The sequence below is a fragment of the Apium graveolens genome, chromosome 2 (genome assembly GCF_009905375.1).
Source record: "Apium graveolens cultivar Ventura chromosome 2, ASM990537v1, whole genome shotgun sequence".
In the NCBI taxonomy this organism is placed as follows: Eukaryota; Viridiplantae; Streptophyta; class Magnoliopsida; order Apiales; family Apiaceae; genus Apium; species Apium graveolens.
In genome coordinates, this window is record NC_133648.1 from 78,507,344 (window position 1) to 78,526,334 (window position 18,991).

At 34.7% G+C, this 18,991-nt stretch overlaps 2 protein-coding genes across 5 annotated transcripts; one reads left to right on the top strand and one right to left on the bottom strand.

Annotated features, from left to right (window-relative positions):
* The first annotated feature begins 345 nt into the window (after window positions 1-345).
* On the top strand, window positions 346-2,258 carry LOC141690919 (uncharacterized). Its single transcript, XM_074495677.1, has 5 exons — window positions 346-615; window positions 711-812; window positions 976-1,250; window positions 1,331-1,470; window positions 1,981-2,258. The coding sequence occupies exons 1-5, from the start codon at window positions 346-348 to the stop codon at window positions 2,256-2,258; spliced, it is 1,065 nt and encodes a 354-aa protein (XP_074351778.1).
* Window positions 2,259-4,192: 1,934 nt separating this feature from the next.
* Window positions 4,193-8,444, bottom strand: LOC141707559 (serine/threonine-protein kinase-like protein ACR4). 4 transcript variants are annotated; one of them, XM_074510780.1, is made up of 10 exons: window positions 8,250-8,444; window positions 8,080-8,155; window positions 7,900-7,942; window positions 6,795-6,994; window positions 6,464-6,696; window positions 6,011-6,137; window positions 5,863-5,934; window positions 5,598-5,781; window positions 5,386-5,518; window positions 4,193-4,646 (listed from the first exon to the last, which is right to left on the bottom strand). In XM_074510780.1, exons 4-10 carry the CDS (start codon window positions 6,946-6,948, stop codon window positions 4,395-4,397), a joined length of 1,155 nt encoding a protein of 384 aa, XP_074366881.1. In that variant the 5' UTR covers window positions 6,949-6,994; window positions 7,900-7,942; window positions 8,080-8,155; window positions 8,250-8,444; the 3' UTR covers window positions 4,193-4,394. The 4 variants fall into 4 exon arrangements, with proteins under 4 accessions (XP_074366881.1, XP_074366879.1, XP_074366880.1 ...); XM_074510778.1 differs by having other exon boundaries at window positions 7,900-7,945; XM_074510779.1 differs by having other exon boundaries at window positions 8,080-8,444.
* Window positions 8,445-18,991: the final 10,547 nt, after the last annotated feature.

The window sequence follows — 18,991 nt, forward strand, 5'->3', positions numbered from 1 at the left end:
AGTGAACAAATAGATCTGCAATGGATGGGAGCCACAGAGAATTCAGAATTTCCACATCTTTTTCATTCCTAATACGATACGAGATACTTTGAACTACCAAGTTTTGATCCTCCAAGTTGCTTCTCCAGATGTAACTAGGAATTAATGACTGGCATTGTCATGTAGTGTCTATGCAATTGCTAGGGAAAATAAGAAAGCTTTGGACCACATAAATGAAAAACATGCAGATCAGTATGGGAGAGTATATGATTATGGAGAGCAGATTTTGAAGGTGATGTCTCAGTCAACAGTTCAAATTATGACAAAAGATCAAGAACTAGCAGGTAGTAGGAAGAGATTAAAAGAATGTACATATGCCTTGGTCTACTAAAAATAGGATTCAGAAATGGTTGTAGGCCATTGTTTGGACTTGATGGATGTAATCTGAAGGGCCCATGTGGTGGCCAGTTGCTTGCAGCTGTGGCAACAGATACAAATGATGGAATGTATTCCCTTGCCTGGGCAGTTGTAGAAGCTGAGAATAATGACAGTTGGAACTGGTTTCTAGAGAACCTCAAGGATAACATGAAGATAGAGAATGATGGTGCATTCACTTTTATAAGTGACAAACAAAAGGTAAAAGGATTGTATTCCTTCAATTGTTGAATAATAGTTCTTCTATATATAATAGTATATGCACTTTATTTAATTATTAGTTGGTGTTTTGGCAGAGCCTCATAAATGCTTTGGAAGTTGTATTCCCTAATGTTGAACACAGGTTCTGTGTCATGCATTTATACAAGAACATGTGGAAGGAGCATAAAAGCATTGGTGTGAGGATGTATTTGTGGTTGCTTGCTAGGGCCACCACTGACTATACATTTAATAAATATATGGAAGAGATGAAAAATATTTGTCAAATTTTATACCTTTTCTTATAAAGTGCAATTAGATTTCACATTAATATACCTTGATATTATAATGTGTGTCATTCAGTTGTCAAGAAAGTGCTTTGAATGGCTTAGTGAAAAACCTAGAAGTCAATGTTCTAGGAGTGCATTCAAGAATCTTTGCAGGAGTGACATGTTTGTTAATAATCATTGTGAGGTCTTTAACAACACAATCAGGAAATACAGAGATCTACCTATTATTTTTATGCTAAAGGTCATTCACACTAATGTTATGGTGAGGATTAAGAAGAGAAGAGACAAGATTTTGAACATCTATGCCCTCAATCCGGTGTGTCCTAATGCTATGAGGAGGCTGAACAAGTAAGTGAATTACCTTCCTACTTTTAACCTTTGGATTCATACCTGAGATGTTGATAACTAGGATTTCTTCTTAATTGTAGGGCAACATATCAGAGTAAAGGTTGTCATGTGATATGGAGTGGAGGTGCTAGGTATTTGGTGACAATGTCTACTGGTGGTTATGAGATGGTAGTAGATTTGGAGGCTCATACTTGTGCTTGTAAGAAGTGGGACCTATCTGGTATTCCTTGTTACCATGTTTGTGCATGCATAACATGGAGCAAGAAACCATATGAGCCTTTCATTTACATGTCATACAACAAACACATGTTTTTAGAATGTTATTCCAACATTATTGAGTCAATAGTAGGAGAGTCGGAATGGACTGAAACACCATATCCAATGCCCTTGCCCCTAGAAAAAAAAAGGTTCAACCTAGGAGACAAAGAAGAAGAGGAGTAAGGTCAATGATATAGCTGATCCATCTGGAACAAAGCTTAAAAGACAGAATATCAAAATAAAGTTTACCGCCAATCATAATATAAGGACTTGTCCTGCCAGGGTAAGCCTAATTATGTTGTATATTGTTGCTGATTAATTTGTTAAGACAATAATACTTGGAACAATGCACTTACACAGGCACACGATAGAGCAAATGGATGTGAAAAGGTGGTCAAAGTTATGACTAAATCCCCTAAGAAGTCACAAATGAATGTTGAACGCCAGAATGCTTCCAATTAAACTTGTGGAGGTGGGACAACAAGTGCTGCAGCTAATGTTAATATAAGTGGTGGGACAACAAATGGTGCACTTAGTGGGGTGAGTGAGAATACCATTGTTGAAGGCACTCAGGTTGGGGTGTTACACAACATGACTACAAGGGCAAAGGTTCAAAAAACTCCACTTAATATAGAGGCACATCAGACAAATGTTCAAGGTCAGGGAACCACAACTACTAGGGCACATATTGAGGCAAGAAGGAGGCAAATGGAAGCTTATTTAAGCAAGCACCCTGTCTGGAAAATTTGATTATTATCATAGTTTATTTGAACTTGGTATTATGATGGTTTGTATAAATGTTATCCACATAATGTATGTTGTTTGGTGGAATATTGTATGACCTGTTTTGGCCAATTTGTGACTTGTATTGGTGACAATTATATTTTGGAGGTCGCTAACATTCGAATGTTAATCTTTTGGTACGGTGGTCACAATGTATTGTCACCATTTGGTTAATGCTTAATATCGTATAGTCTTTTTCTTATGTTGTTTATGTTTTTGTCGATTCATCTTTGTTTCTAATACATACATGATTCAAGTTATGTACAATCGTACACGATCATAAACAAAACTATAAGTGCTTAAAATTTAACGATACCAAAAGAGTTACGAATCATAATTTCCAATCAAAGTCTGATATTACATAAACAAAAGCAACATGTCATTGTTCAAAGAAACCAACTGGTGAAACACTACTAAACAAGAACACCAACGAAATACAACTAAATAACGCATACTTGGCACAACTTCATCTGCAAATAAGAACCATCTACAAACAAGAACCAATCATTGCTTAATCAGATTCAGAAGAGTAACCTTTATCCTCAACCACGGCTTCCGGTCCAACTACACCAAGAAGAAAACAACACAAACATCGCAATGACAGTGAACTCTTACTTCTTCTTCACATTATTCATCTCAGCTTGATGCGTTTTGATAAGCCTGTCCATCCTGCGCCCGGACCTGTGCACCTGCTCAACAATACGTTCTTGCAGCTCCTCAATCACTGCTACAGCTCGAGCTCCAAGTGGTGGGTCTACCCACTTGTGGTAGCCACATTCTTCTTCGGCACATTCTCTGAACCTCCTTCCAGCGTTTTTGCCGTACCCACGGGTCTTCACCACACTCATTCAGTTACAATCACATGCCAGATCGAGAATGTCATCGTACTTATCCATATTTTTTGCCATTTCTGTATAGGGTAAATGCTCAATTAGACAATTAGGGTTTCATAGGTTTGGGATAAGGACAATATGGAATGGAGTTAAATAGAGCCGTTGCAAATGGCCAATGACAGAACTGCCCCCATCAAAAGTAACGGTATTAGCTTTATTTGACGGAGGTATATTAACCACAAAAACGTTCAGAGTTCATAGAGTTCATGTACAGAAAATGTTAGTTTTTAAAATATAGTACCTAAAGTGGTGTGACACATATACTCCACATACAGAAAGTGCACTTTCCTCCGATAAAAAACATACTTGTGGGGAATAAACTGGACACAAGAATTGGAAGCCAGAAGCTACCTTTTTTAAATAGAATCAACGAGTATGAATCGGAAGCCAAAAGCTACATTTTTCAAATAGAATCAAGAAGTATGAATTGGATGGCAAAGCTACCTTTTTCAAATAGAATCAACAAGTATGATTCTCACATTCTTCTTTTAAAATGTTTTGGGTGGTTTGCTTTGCTTCAAACTTGTTTGAGAACCTCTGTGATGTTTCTATTCAGTGACTAGAGTTTAGAGTTTCGTAATAAAAAGAAATTATGCTACATCTATTCATCATGCTTATTGCCAAACAATTGCTTTCAAGTATCTGCATTGACGGATTAACCTGTTGCTATTAGCAAGTTTAGTAACTAGTAAGCTATATTTCCCTTTTATATGAATTAGCTTATCTAATCGTGATTCTCGAATATAATAGATTGAGTAATAGCGTAAGCCAAGTCATTTCCGAGCTTGCTTTGACTACACCAGAATGAATTGCTGTCCGAATTTGTTTAACGGGCTCATGCTTTTATATCATACTTTTTAGCATCCGCTTCATACATTAAGAATTGGACAAAGATTTTAGCAGCTGGAATTACAATGTAACTAATAACATAATGTGGTCTATCTATTCGTCGAGATTATATCAATATGTGTAAGAAGTAGCTTATTGGTAGGGTGAGAACAAGGCAGATATTTAAATTTATGCAATACATGAAAAACTGGCATTGTAAGATTGTCATTCAATTAATAATTTGGAATACATTAGATTAGATATTCATTGACAATTTTGTCTTTGCAGCAGTGCAGATGGTAGAAATGTCACGACTTAGGTAAGCATTTGCTAGTTTTTAACTCAAAAAGTTACCCTGGGAGCCTCCTCTTCCTGCTATTTCTTATTTTGCAGTAAATAGTTGGCTCCCTAGTGTAACTTGAGCGCTCCCTTCACCTGTTACTGTTGTGAGTGTGATCTCCTTTTCAAGAATCCTGTCAAGCTCTAACACAACCGTTTGCATATTGGGTCTACCTTTTCCTAGAGGTGCCATGCATCGTAGGGTTAATCTGATAAAATCCTTGATCCCCTCAGTGGTGAAGCTTCCTCCTAGCCGATGATCCATCATATCTCTTGAGTTCAGGTGCGTCTCCACCTGCATAAATGAATATGAGGAACTAATGTTCAGTACAAGTTCTTTTACACGTATTCTGGCAGCAAATTTGAATAATAATTCAATTCAGAGACTTGGGATTTGATAAAACAGTTATATAGAAAATGATCTTAGCAGGCATCTCCAATAATATTAAATCAGATAACTCTTGTATTTAGGAAAACTTCATAACTTCAAGTTTGAATCACGGACACAGAGTATATCTCAACTAATTTTAAAGTAACGCTGCATATTTGAGGCTCGCCTACATGGAAATAGAAGGAAGGAAATGCTCAAAACATAGTAATAGAATAAATAGAACTTCATCGTCGTGGTAGCGGATTTTCAATGCTTCTAAAAGCTAAGATGTAAATACATGACTCACTATTACACGTAGCTGACATTTTAACAATCATCTGAGTACTACATCTAGATGTAAAATACATGTTCATGATATAATTTGGCTGAAGTTGTGAAATTTATGCATCAAAAACAGATTTTCCGGTGGGAGCACCAGTATTGGCATCACTTGGAACCAAGAAAAAGATAGCAGGTGATTTTACTTTCTTCTTTACTTACTACAGGTGGTTTTGTTACTGAATTCAGGCACATTTGCTTTTTATGAATAGTTTATGTTTACCGCTATGTTAATCTATTCTCTTAGCATGCTAGTTGAACATCCATACATATGATACGAGAGAAAGTTGTTCTAAATTGTATTAAAGGATATTCTTTTCTATACCCATTGCAGTATACTTCCATCTGATCCAAAGGAATCAATGTGTGAAGCCTCCTGTCCAATTAAAAGCTCCAAAAGAAAGACCCCAAAGCTGTACACGTCGCTCATCTCAGTATATACCCCCAATTGGGCTGTCCTGAACATTGATGATACATTGAGTCTAGGAAAAAAGTAACTTGAATTTAATTATGTAAAAGCAAAAAGAAACAGTTTACTCGGGATCTTCGAAAACGTTGGTTCTTGCTGAGTGAGATGGACCTGCATCTTCAATTTTTTGTAATAGTCTAGAAACTCCTGCATCCGCAACTTTAGCAATGAAGTTCTCATCTACCAAAACATTCGATGTCTTAAAGCTACCGTGCACCATAGGAATTTGTTGGCTATGTAAGTGGCACAGACCTGCATCAGCAGAAGTTTTTTCTAAAATATATAACTACTTCACGTAGTCTCATTTCTAGTGATCAGCTTGTTTGTCTATACCTTTAGCTGCCCCAAGAGCTATGGACAACCTCTGCTTGAACTCCAGTTTTGATGCTGAATCTTTCCCAGTTGCTGTCAAGTGATGAATCCAAAACATTACTTAAAGTTTGTATAATATAGATAAGTCATTCATATGTATGATTCCTACCATATAAATGACTGCACATGCTGCCGTTAGGTAGATATTCAGACACTAACATCTGGTATCCACAATTCTGGCAATAGCCTAGAAGAGAAACTAGGTTTCGGTGCGATATCCCTGACAAGTAGGCTACCTGTGATTCAAATAAGAGATTTTTGAAGGATTAGAGTACAGACTCCATTTAATTATGTTTAAGAAGCTGCAGGGAAAAATTTATAGAACTGCCCTTAACATTGTGATATAAAATGTCTTGAGTGTGGGAAATGTAGAAGTGAAATTTGCTCATGAAACTGTATTATTGTTTTTTGGCAAGATACACAATTTTATGAGTTTGAACAAAGATCCTAGGTAAAAGAAATAACACTATGTAAATACTATTTTTCTTATTTAACAACCAAATTAGCTCTGTACAATATGCAATATTAGTTTCAGTTTACATAGAATTTAAATTTAACTCACCTCTTCAACAAATTCTTGCTGGGGGGCACCAGCACGCCTTTTGATAGCCACGATAGTTCCGTCTCCAAGCAATCCCTTATAAACCAGACCTAATCTTCCACATCCAATGAGATTTTTCTCATCAAAGTGGCTGGTAGCTTGCTCCAAAGCTTCTGTTGTGAACTGTCTTGCTTCAGGTGGTCCCGTCAGAGGTTCTGCAGAAGAACTGTGTAGACCTCTTCCTTTTACCTCAACTGTAATAGTTAAGCATAAGTATGATTACAGATGTATCAGGCATGGAACCATAAACTAAATATCTCCAAGTCAATTTTTGATAAAACCTACCACCTACCTATCGAGGATGGATCTGAAGAACCTGTGTCTGAGTTCTTGTTTAAATGCTTTCTACGCTGTAACAAGTAAAACCATACGACCCCGACGAATATTCCCAACAATACTAATACCCCTCCTGCACCTCCAAGTGTAACGGCAAATGATATTGACATCTGGTATAGTTTCCACGTTGATCGCTACAGGCCTGAACATCTGAACCTGCATTGTATATTAAACAAATTTATTCGACTGCATTTCAGTGAAGACATTATGAATAAATCACAGAATAATTATGCATTTGGGACCAGTTTATACAGTTGGTGTCCCGAAAAAAATATTGGCCCTAGGTTTAGGAACTCCATCAAGTGGTCCTCTGGATACCATGGCCTTATGTTGTTCCTCTACTAAAAAGTTCTTATTGTGTCACTATCTTTATGAAATGCTTTAAGAACTATCTCAAGTTTCTACTTGCAGAAAGATCTTATACTAAGAACCATAACTCCATAAGACTCCGGTTAAGTAGTAACGATTCTTACATTTTAGTGATAATTGTCGTTCAAGGCAAACACCGTCACTTAGTACTCTGCAAGGTAAATATAATTATAGGGGAAAAGCACACATAATATGTTTGGATTTAATAGGTATGTAACACTTGCATGCACTTGTTGGTTTATTTAGTGCTCATTCTATTGGCTTCACCAACATTAAGAAAAACTGGTAAAAAGATTCTCCTGATTCTGATAAAGATAACAGAAGACAACTCACTGTCTTTTCATTACTACCCCACTCTACTGGCTGCTTTCAGCATATTATTGAGATGCAAATAGTGAAGCTCTATAGCTAAAAGGGCATCAATTTTTTCACTTCATATTGTTTTCTAATGCATAACTAAGCCTTGATTTGTTTATGTTGGGGACATTAGAAAGATGCAGGGGCAGATATCAGAAGAGTCGAAGAACTGAAGCTATAAATAGCGTAAATTTGTTGGCGGTTTTCATTATGAAATTCACTTGCATATTAAAACAGGTGCTCAATTATAAAACTATAGTACCGCGGATGGGATGAGCAATTCAGAACTGCAGGAAGTACTGTAATGTAAAAGAGATGGTTGTATAAAGGCATACCTGTAGTAATTCTGAACTTGAATTATCAAGCTTGTGGAATCTCCTACTAAGAAATGTGAGAAATGTGAGTTGCTGTAGTAAATTGTAAAGTTAAATTTTTTTATGGGGCTAGATCAAAAGAATGATGACACTGACAGCCACTGGATACTTAATCACTGAAAGGGATCAAAGAAAAGGTACCTATCAGATCTTTTAATTGTTGTTTCTTCCTTCAACAAACTTTATGACTCTATCGGCCCTTTTTCTACCATCTAACCTGGAGGGAAAAAAATAGTGAGTTTCGATATTTTTTTGTAGTCAATTAAGACTAATCCTCATGAAGATCATGAGCTTATCTAATGAGATATTACTGGAGGATGTGATGCAGGCATGCAATTCTGTGGCTGATTGTTTTAGATATTCTTTATTGCAGAGCAGCAGAAATATCTTGAAAATCTTGTAAATTCAGCACATGGTGCATATAAATAATTTTTTTGGCCTTGTTTTTAAATATGTAAAAAACTTATTCTTTTGAGTGGTTGTGATTGTGGATAGTGAGAATCTTGAGCTTTAAGTCTCTTTCTCTCTCAAATTATATGCACATACAACTAATACAAGTGGCTGTGTATGTGTATACAGTATGTTTATCAGAGGTGGTTGTGTTCTGTTTCAGGCTGGAAAGAAGAAGGGGATTGGTGTAAAGGAAGTTGTCATGTTGTGAAGTGTTGAGGGCAGGATTTAAGAGACCTTGTCAGAGCAAAAAGGAGGAAAGGGTTGTTTCTTGGGAAATGAAATCTTCTGATATGTCTTTATAATGCATGGCATCATCAAAGAGGTTTGTTTTCTTACCATTCTTATCATGCATAATCAACTGTAAAACCTTAACTAAGTTCTTGAAATTATCTGCTAAAACAGGAGACAACCTCAGAAATTGTTGTGGTCTATGCTGGAAAAAGATCACAATTCATGTGGTCCTTACTCCAGCTAATCTCTTTCTTTTCACAGCCAACAAGTCATATACATCTAATGTTTTTTCTTTGAAAGAGGTAAACTTGAACTCATTGTAGGGACTATGAACACACCACACTTTTGTCCAATGGTCTTTTCTTCTACTTCAATGTGTTTCAACTTGATTGTTTTGTCAATTTCCTTGCCAGTCAAGCTGGCTACAACCTAATTAACAAGTACATTTCCTCTATTGTGCCAATCTATTTACAAGGCATTTATACTTTGAGGACAAAACACAAAATTTGTGGGGTTTTCACTAAGATCTAGCTAGAGGCTTTTAATTCAGATTACCTATAGTATAAACACCTATAAAGCCTAGGAAGTGTAGGTCAGTAGGGAGTAGTTGAAGTACAAAATATCAGTAAATGACTTGTTTCAGACTTCTGTTTACAGTGAACTTGAACTTGATCTTACGATAATGATCATTATAAGTTCATTAGTTATCGTATAACCGCTAACTCACTGATAAGCGTACGTTATGAGCACGTTTAGTTATCGTATAATCGTGATAAGCATTGTGAGTACGTGTGAATGGGTTTCATCTGCATGAAATGAGCCCCAACCCAGCTGTATTGTACTGTGTCACTGAGGAAAAGACAGTATAATATTTCCTTTACATACTTTTGTCATGTTTTGAAGCATAGTTTGGCTGTTTATTTGTGTATGTCTGGTTTTTATTAGTGGGGTTAAATGAGTTTCTTACATTTGTGTATAATGTACTGCTATTTCACCTTTTATTTGCATCACCTGTACTCCGTTTTTTTTCATTTGCTTTGTTGTATTTATTTTCTTTTATGTATATGAGTGTAAAATGTTCCAAAGTCAAAAAATTGTTAATTAGGTTTCGTTTCTACCAGACATGCACAGTTGTCAAGTTTCAAGACAATTCTTAAGTGTGATCTGAGTGTGTCTGCAGACTGTAGGGGAATAAACGAACCAAACTCGAGCATCGACCTTGTGTAATGCTTAGGAGGGCGAACGAGTTTGGAATACTGGCATCTTATTATAATTTGTATGGAGAAAAATGTTTTTGAGGATGATGCTCGAAAACATTGAGTAGAAAACTGGTAAATATCAAATTTGACGCATGTATCAGCTTGATACCAATACCAGTACTATTGCTGCAATAAGTATCATCTGTTATAAATACCGGGTGGCGAGGGAAATTGACAAGTAGCAAGGGGGAAAAGTACAACTAGTTAAGTAGGAGGAAAAAAAGTGAAAAGTGCAAAAGTACGAAATTAATTTTGTACCAAGAATTAGTATTCTCTATTCTGTTATGCTTATGGATTAGAAATATTTTCTTTTTATGTTGGAATTTTAATAAATGTTTACCTATTAGGGTATTACTTATAAAACCATGTTTGATTAGAAGGAAAAAAGGCATTACCTATAAGAATATTTTAGTTTGCTGTGTAGATGGTGCCAAACATAGTTATTCAGTTCTAGATCACAACACAACTCATCAGAATTCAGAATTAGTATCAGTTTGCCTGCAATCTGCATGGTTAATGTTTTATTAAAAACCGTAGTCTAGCTTGGTCCTACGGTGTTCATGTTGAGAAGAGTATTTGAAAATTGGAGACCAAAAATCCAAGTACTCGGTGTCTAGTACATTGAAAACGAGTATTCGGATGTTGAAAATGAGTATCACTTTTTCTGTTGGGATCTTGTAGTAAGTGGGGGCCTGGTGGTTGAAAACTTTGATATAGAAGGAAATTCAGGAGGAGCATCCAAAGCTTGGAATGTTACCTCGTACAATCTTGGTACACAAAATATTACTCTGGACTATCCTGCTTGTGGTTCTCAGTATATCAAGCATCAGAAGTTACACCATCCCCCAAGATTTTCCCGTATAAATAATGCATGGTATAAATAAGCTACATAAAATATAAAAAAAAAACATCAGAAAATGTATGTTCGTGAATCAGCTGAACTTTTTTATTGACCTCCTACTTTCTTTTAATACAAAGGAGGTCAAATTCATAGTACGGTTCAAGTTAGTGAAGTTTATTCAGGCTAATTTGATCCAAGAAAATTGAATTTTGGAGATCCGCGATCTACCAAACTGAACTGAAGTAAGAGCGCTTTCTTATCATAAAAGAGAAGACTGAGGGGTAAAATTATAGTGATGATGCTGGCGTGCTTATACGATTATAAATTGTTTCTTGGTCCATTAAACTTTTACACCAAAGAAGTACAAGCATTTGGAATGACATTATTGTTCATTGTTTGTTTGTGCTAAGTGCTGAACCATTAGAGGGGCTGCAATGTTTTGCTGCTTTTGTCATTTTGATAAGCAAATTCAAAGTAGTGATCATGAGCCCATTTGGCTAACCAAAATGCAGTTGTGGTCATATGCACGTTTGGCTAACCAGCTAACCAAAATGACTGAGATTTAAGTAATTTTTGAGTTTAAGTTAAAAAAAATGTGTTTGTGTAAAAGGTCGTGGGGCTTAAACTGATTTAAAAAATATTAGTAAAAAAGTGAGCAAACAAAATAAAAAACATACATAAAATAAAAAATTATGTCAAAGTCATATATCATGCGTTACTAAAAGAAAATAAATATGTAGCTTATAGATAGAAAAAAATAAATGAAAAATATACACTTCTCCGCGTTAGAGCATCTCTAACCAATTACACTATTTTAGTGTAATTTTTAAGTCAAATTTAAAAACTACACTTTTTTAAATTCAGCTCCAACCTATCAACACTGAATTTTACAATTCTTATACTATAAATTATTTTATTATTATGTACAAAAGTAAAGTTAAATATAAGAAAGTGGGGATACAAAAGAAACAAATTTGCTTTTAGTAACGAAGTACAAAGGCAAAATGAAAATATATAAAAACTCTAAAAATTTGGTATGTCTTGTAACTTTTTATGTGTTAACAAAATGATTTAATTTCTAGAATTTGGTTGAGAAAAATTTTACACCAAAATATTATAAAAATACATATTTAAAGTATCTTGCAGATTGCCTTACAAAACCCAAGATTTTTATGCGTTGCTTTTCTTGTTTTTTTTCTTGAAAAATCTAGAGCTTAGGCCCATTAAGGAGTATGAGCCCAATTTAAATATGAAAATTTAATGAATTTCATAAATATATCCTCTCTTTTTTTAAATCTTCATTTCAAAAAAATTACCTTAAAATTATGAAGTCATTTCTTATTTGTGAGATAAATTTTATATTCTGCAAAACTTTCAAAATATTTTCTGTAATATTTCGAAGTTTTAGAATTTATTTTTATTATAATTTGGATATTTTTATGTGATTTTTTGATTAGAAGGAATAAAATAGTGGATATTTTATTCTTGTGTGACTAGTTCATGTTGTTAAAATAACTCAATGTGGTAATTGTTAGCTCTATATCGATCTTTGTTGATAGTGTGAAAATATTTATTTACTTTCACTATTTTTAAAAAAAAATTATTTGAAAGTTGATCGTTTCATCGATATCGATATATTGAGTTCGTTTTAAAATTCTGGGGATCGAGTGAATATTTTTATCTGTGTCAAAAAGTTTATTTGGTATTTTATCCGAGTTCACTCAATTATAGGGTGAATTGTGAAAACATTCAAAAAAAATATTTCATGATTATTTTGTTACGTGTTAATTAAATGTTATGTGTTTAATTTAATTTAAAATATTGTTGGTCAAGATGTAATTTTCATATATTTGTTACATGTTAAAATGCAATTGTATGCACTTAATTACTATCTAAAATTAATTTTGCTAGCATGTATCTCGTATGCCATGTTTAATCTCGTTTTACGTACATTGACATCTTTATATTATTTTGGGCCTATTTTAATTGTTTAATTGAGGTTTTGGTTTTCGTCGGATTTTTATTGTAATTTTCCAATTAAATGATTGCTTGTTTACTTTATGTGATTACTCTTATAGATTGGGTAGGTTGGTAGCTTTAATTTGTTATTTCAGGCCTATTTTAATTGTTTAGTTGAGTTCTTGGTTGTTGTCGGATTTTTATTATGATTTTTCGATTAAATGGTTGCTTGTTTACTTTATCTGATTGCTGTTATAGATTGTGTTGGCTGGTAGTTTTAATTTGTCTTGCTAATATTCGAGTTTGGTCAATGATTGAAGGAATATGTTCTTTATCCGTTTCTTGTCGGATTCTTTCTCGATTTCATTTGAGATCTCGATATAAGTGTCATTTTCGGTAGCTGTTGGCTTAGACGATTGTTAGATATTGAATGTAACACAGGAGGGTGAATGTGTTTCTTGGATTTTTAGATTTTTTAAAATTTGTTTGAATTTTAGGTAAACAAAGCAGTTTAAATTTTTCAGAGATATTGTGTTTACAGAAATAACCAACAAACACATTATTTTCAAAACTCATTTAATTTGTATTAATTAAGTTGGTCTTCCTACAAATTCTTGGTTCTTAAGAAAATAAGAAAACAACTTCCATCTTGAGATAATACAAGAAAATTTTGATATGTTTTGTTACTTGTGAACTAAGGACCAGTGCATACTTTATACAATACCAGCACGGGTTTACAAGACTTGCACCAAAATGTACTAAACTACTTTCTAAAGCAACATTTTTCTATTTCCATTTCTAACTTAGAAAATCTGTGCAGAATCTTGCAGGTCTGTGATCATCTTTTGTCCAGTTAATCTTGGCCCTTGATCTTGTATTCTTCCAGCTACTTTGTACACTTTTCAATCTAGTGAATAGATCGTTTGTTGACTGATAATATTGAATCTTTAACTTGTCTGTATTTTGAAAATATAATGAAAATAAGTATAATGACTTATCGAGATCTCTTAGTTCTCTATAGGTTTACTTGACTTGTCGAGGTCTCTAGATCTTTGCATGTGAAATGACTTGTCGATATGTCTGAGATCTCTACATGTGAAAATGACTTGTCGATATCTCTGAGATCTCTATATACATATTTTGACTTGTCGATATCTCTAAGGTCTCTATATGAGAAATTGACTTGTCAATATCTCCAATTCTTCACATCTTCATTTTGACTTATCGATATCTCTGAGTTCTCTACATGCAGAAATGACTTGTCGATATCTCCAGTTCTCTATATCTTAATTTGACATGTCGATATCTCTGAGACTTCTTTATAAACCATTTTGGACTTCTCGATAATTCATATTGGACTTCTCGAATGACTTCTCCATATAACTCGATCTGTGACTTGTCGGTATCTTGACTTAGAACATTTTTCATAGAACAACTTTATTCAACTCCAAACACTTTTCTCTGTGGCATATGATCATGACTTATTTTTTTTCAGAGTTTATTTCTTAGCTTGAATCTGTTCACAGAAAAATCCTCTATTCTAATCTTCTAACCTTTTTATAGACTCAAGAAATACAATACAGAATACAAAATTGATTATCAAACAACTAAATCTTGGGGTTGTCAATGTGACTTAATCTTGTTATTATACATGCATGTCTTGCACAATAATTTCCCCCAATTTGTGAGAAGATTGCTTATCACAGATTCATGCCTGATAACAAGAGTAACCCCAAGCTAAAATCAATTACATAAAAATTGATAGATTGATAAATATAACTTTTATACATTTGATGATTACATAAGTTCAACAATTACTGTCATCAAGTGAATTTTTCATAGCCCGGTTTTTTCTAATGAGGTCCTTGAGATTTACTAGCACTTTGAGTTCCTCTATTATTTATGTCCCTCTTAAGGCTTCTACCAGCTTGAGTCATTCATCCAATGAGTAACTGTTGAGGTAACCAACTCTGAACCTTAAAAATCTGCCAATTTGAATGTTCAGAAAATGTCCATCTTTTGATATTCTACTCAGCCCCCTTGTCTTGAGTTCATTTGATCTCTGTTCAAACCTCTCAATCTCCCTGGCATAATGCCTTTCCTTTTCCTCCTTCTCAGCCTTTATTCTTGCATGTCTTCTATTCCTCTCTCTCAACCTTTCAGACATCACAGTCTTCCGCATTCTTGTACTAGTAGTATCCTTGTCCTTCCTCAAACTGATCACCCTCTTCAATTCTATGGTTAAAAATGTTTCCGTTACTCCTTGCTAAGCAAAATAAAGGAGCCATCCAAATAGTAGATTCTAACTTCTGCAAAAAAGACAACCCAAATTTTGAAATAGTCATCATCTGTTATGCTTATGTTTAGAGGCAGAAAATCATATTGATTGAAGAAGTTCCAGATGTTACCAGCATCAGCTTACATTTTCTTTGGTTTTCTCCTAACATTCTTGAAGTGAATTTTGGTTGGAGGCTTGCATGAAGGTAGGTCTGTGATTTTCTTTAGTGTGACTTGGTTGGATCTGATTGGTATCTTGAGTAAGGAGTTTGCAGTTTCTTTATACAAGAATTTAGGTTTGTAAGGTTGGATTGGTTGAGTGTTTATTTGGTTTGGCTTGGTGGTTTGAGTAGGATGGATTTGTGACACTTTTACTTCCTGGACATTCTGTTTCTGTGACTACCTTTCACCACTTCTCCTACTTTTCTTTCCATCTTCTTTTCACCCTTCTTTCCCCTTTCTCTTCTCATACACCTTGTTGCCTATTACTTTAGAAGATTGACTTGGATTTGAGCCAGAAGATTTATGTTCATCCTTATTCTGCTCATCATCATCCAAATCATTTTTAGTGTTAAATTGAGTTTTTGGCAACACGTTATCAGCATTTCTCAAATATCTTCCCAATATCTTTATCATCTCTTCATCTTCTACAGTCTTAATCCTTTTGTGCTTCAATTCAGTTTTTAATGTCATGATCAACCTCAAATTCCCCATGACACAGTGTTAGGTCACACAACACTATAGAAGGGGGTTGAATAAAGTGTTTATACAATCAAATCAATTTAACACAAGTATGTAACAAAGATCAAGTATATTCAATAAACTCTATTATAATATAAACTGATGTTCTCTCTCAGTGATGAACAAATATCACTAAGAGCTTCTAGGTTACAATGTATAATCTTCTCGATAATAATAACACATCAAGTGTAAACCCTAAGTCTGTGTTTATATAGTACACATTTACAAGATATATTCTAATTGATATGGAATACAATTCTGTCTCCTAAAATATATCAATCAGATATCTTCTACAAGTCTTCCAGTCCTCTAACTTTTTCCATGCATATCTTTTATTGTTTTAGTCTCGATCTTCTCCTATAAATCAGCTTCATTCCTTAACTAAAAGTCTTCCTGCACTTAAGTTCTGATATGACCTTAAGTTCTGATATTAAGTTCTGACTTCCAGTAAGTCCTGATTTGTCCTGTTGTTAAGTTCTGAAAACTAAACACAGATCATATTAGACATGACATCTCAAATATATCTAACAATCTCCCCCAACTTGTAAATTTTGCAAAATATACAAGTTAATAGATTTGATGATGTCAAAAACATTTAAGTACAAATGCAATAAGAGTTTAACTAGATAACCAACTACAACTTACAGTCCTTGTAGCTTTTACCAATCTCATTGAGTCAATCTGAATCCAAAATGATTCTTGACAAAGCTTGATATCAGCTTTTCTTCTTTATTCCTCAGGACTTGAGATAGTGTAGTCTTAACTTGCTTCAAATCTTCACCCTGACTACCAGTCTGGTAGATTGCAGTCCTTAGAGCAGAGATATGGTTTCTTTCTAAACCATCACCCAGTCTTATTACCCTTGGATGGGAAGAATCTTCATTGTAGCATAGACATTTCTCTTTCAGTATCACTTCAAGTTTAGCAGAATCCTTCTTCATTGGAATCTCACTTCCATCATCTTCAACAATATTAGGAATGAATTATGTAACCCTTGAACCAAAAATTCTAGCTTTATCTCTTATGGTCTTCATTATGAAATTCGACCATCTCCTAGTAATATCAGACTTTATCTCTAGAAGATAATGAAAGAATTGAAGTTTTTTCATAAATTTGTTTAGCACATCTGATTCTGACATCTGATATGTCCTTCTATCTTCAAGATATAGAATTCGATTTTCCTTGACATTGTGCTTGTCATGAGCATCCAATATCACTTGAACAGAGATAACGTTATTAAGGTGTTTCTATGTAACATCTTCAAGAGGTTTTTCAGTTAGCAAAAATGGATCTCTAGTAGAAATTTCAACTCATGTCTTGATTTTAGCTTCATCAGAACCTAATCCAGCCCTGTCTCTTGGTTCTCTAGCATTTAACCCAATAGTCATGAAATCAGACAGCAATTGGCTTTTCTTTGGATCTGATGGTTTGACATTTTTCCATAGAAGTTTCTTTATATCAGCTACTTTCATCTTGTCTAAATCAACTTGAGCACTGTCAGAGGTTGATGTCTTGATAACTCTATCAAAACTTGTTGTTTTTGTTGTAGCTTGCAGTTCTTCACTCTGAACAACTTGAGCACTGTCAGAGGTCAGAGGTTGTCTTTGATTCTTCAGAAATCTTCCTTCTTTTCAGAATTTGAACATCTTCATCTTCAACAAGTGTATCATCATGAACTGGAACCAGTTTGCACACAGGTTTCATCAGGATTTGAGGAATTTTCATCTCCTGTGGCTTTATTGGTTCATCAACTTTTCCCTTCCCTTTGTCTTTGAGATCAATCTCAGTCTGTGATCTAGTCTTAGGCTTTGATGCCTCAGTATTTGACTTCTCCTTGATCACAATGCATTTTTCCTTAGGCCTTGGAGGTTTCTTTGCAACAAAAGCTTTTGGCTTTAGATTTGTCTTTTCAGCTTTAAATATAGCTTCTTCCTCCTTGAGATTTTCTAAATCCATTCCAGGATTATGCTTCAGAAATAATCTTCTAGCAATCTCTTCATCAAGTGTCTGAATCTTGGGATCCTTGTAGTAGACAATAGTCTACTTTCCCTTGAGCTTCAGAGTTTGCAAAAACTTCTGAGAGTCTTTACTTCCTCCTTAAATCAGAACATCAGAACTTGAGATCAGATTTTGAGTATCGGTACTTGCTATCAGATTTTGAGTTTGAGCAGCTTCAGAACTTGTCTTCTTTTGAGTAGAATATTTGCTTGCATCAATAATTAGTTTCCTAGAAGAAACCTTGCTGCTTTGCCCTTGACCTTGATCTTTTCCATGACCTCTACTCTTATCAGAGTTTCCCTGGTCATCACCTTTGTCATCCTTCTTCTTCAGTATTAGAGTAGGTGAGCATTTGGACTTAACTACCTTTTCCCCCTTTTGGCATCATCAGGTAGTAGGAGAGAGAGGAAAAGTTCAACTGAAGATTGGATTTTATCCAATTGAGCTTTTTGAGAAGCTTGATTCTGTAGGACCTCGGTAATTTGGGCATGTTGCTTCTCTTGAGCTTTCTCAATGGCTTCAACTTTCTCAGAAATAGGTCTGATAAACCTCTTTTTATCAAGTTTAGTCTCCATATCCAGCTTTTCATTTTGATCAAGAAGTTTGTCAACCTTTTCATGGGTAGTAGAGTGGAGACCTTGAAGATTTTTGGTAGACAGAGCTGTGACTTTGAGTTGTGTCTTGAAATCAGAATTTGTGAGCAACTCATCAGCTTTTCCAATATGGTCTGTCAGTACTTTGGAGCTTGGAATGAAATCAGTTTCATTCCACTTCTTGGTCCACTCCTCACCTCTGTGAGTATCATCCCAAGGAATAGGAGCAGCTTGCTCAACAAACTTCTCAATAAGTGCCTCCTTTTCTAGAATGGGAGCTGGAGTATCAACAGAAACACTGTCTTCAATCTTGAAGAAGACTCATTATCTTCTGACAGTACAAGAGTATGTGAGGCAACTGGAGATTCTGGAACAACTTCATCTAAATTCTGATCATCAGAATTTATCTCCAGAATAGGAGTTGTTGGTATCTCAGCCTGTAGAATAGGAGAATTAACTGTTGATGACTGAGCTTCTGTTGGAGCTTCCAGATAAAAAATAGTAGGAACATTCAGATTATGAATATCTATTTCAGAAATTATGTCTTGTTCTTCAACATTATCTGTAGCTTTGATTGGAGAGACAGGAGGTGTGAGCACTGTATCTGGAACAATGTCTTGATCTTGAGTTGGGGATGGCAAAGTTTTAATTACTATTGGCTTTAAGATCAGAGATTCCTGATCCTCTTCCTCAGCTTCTTC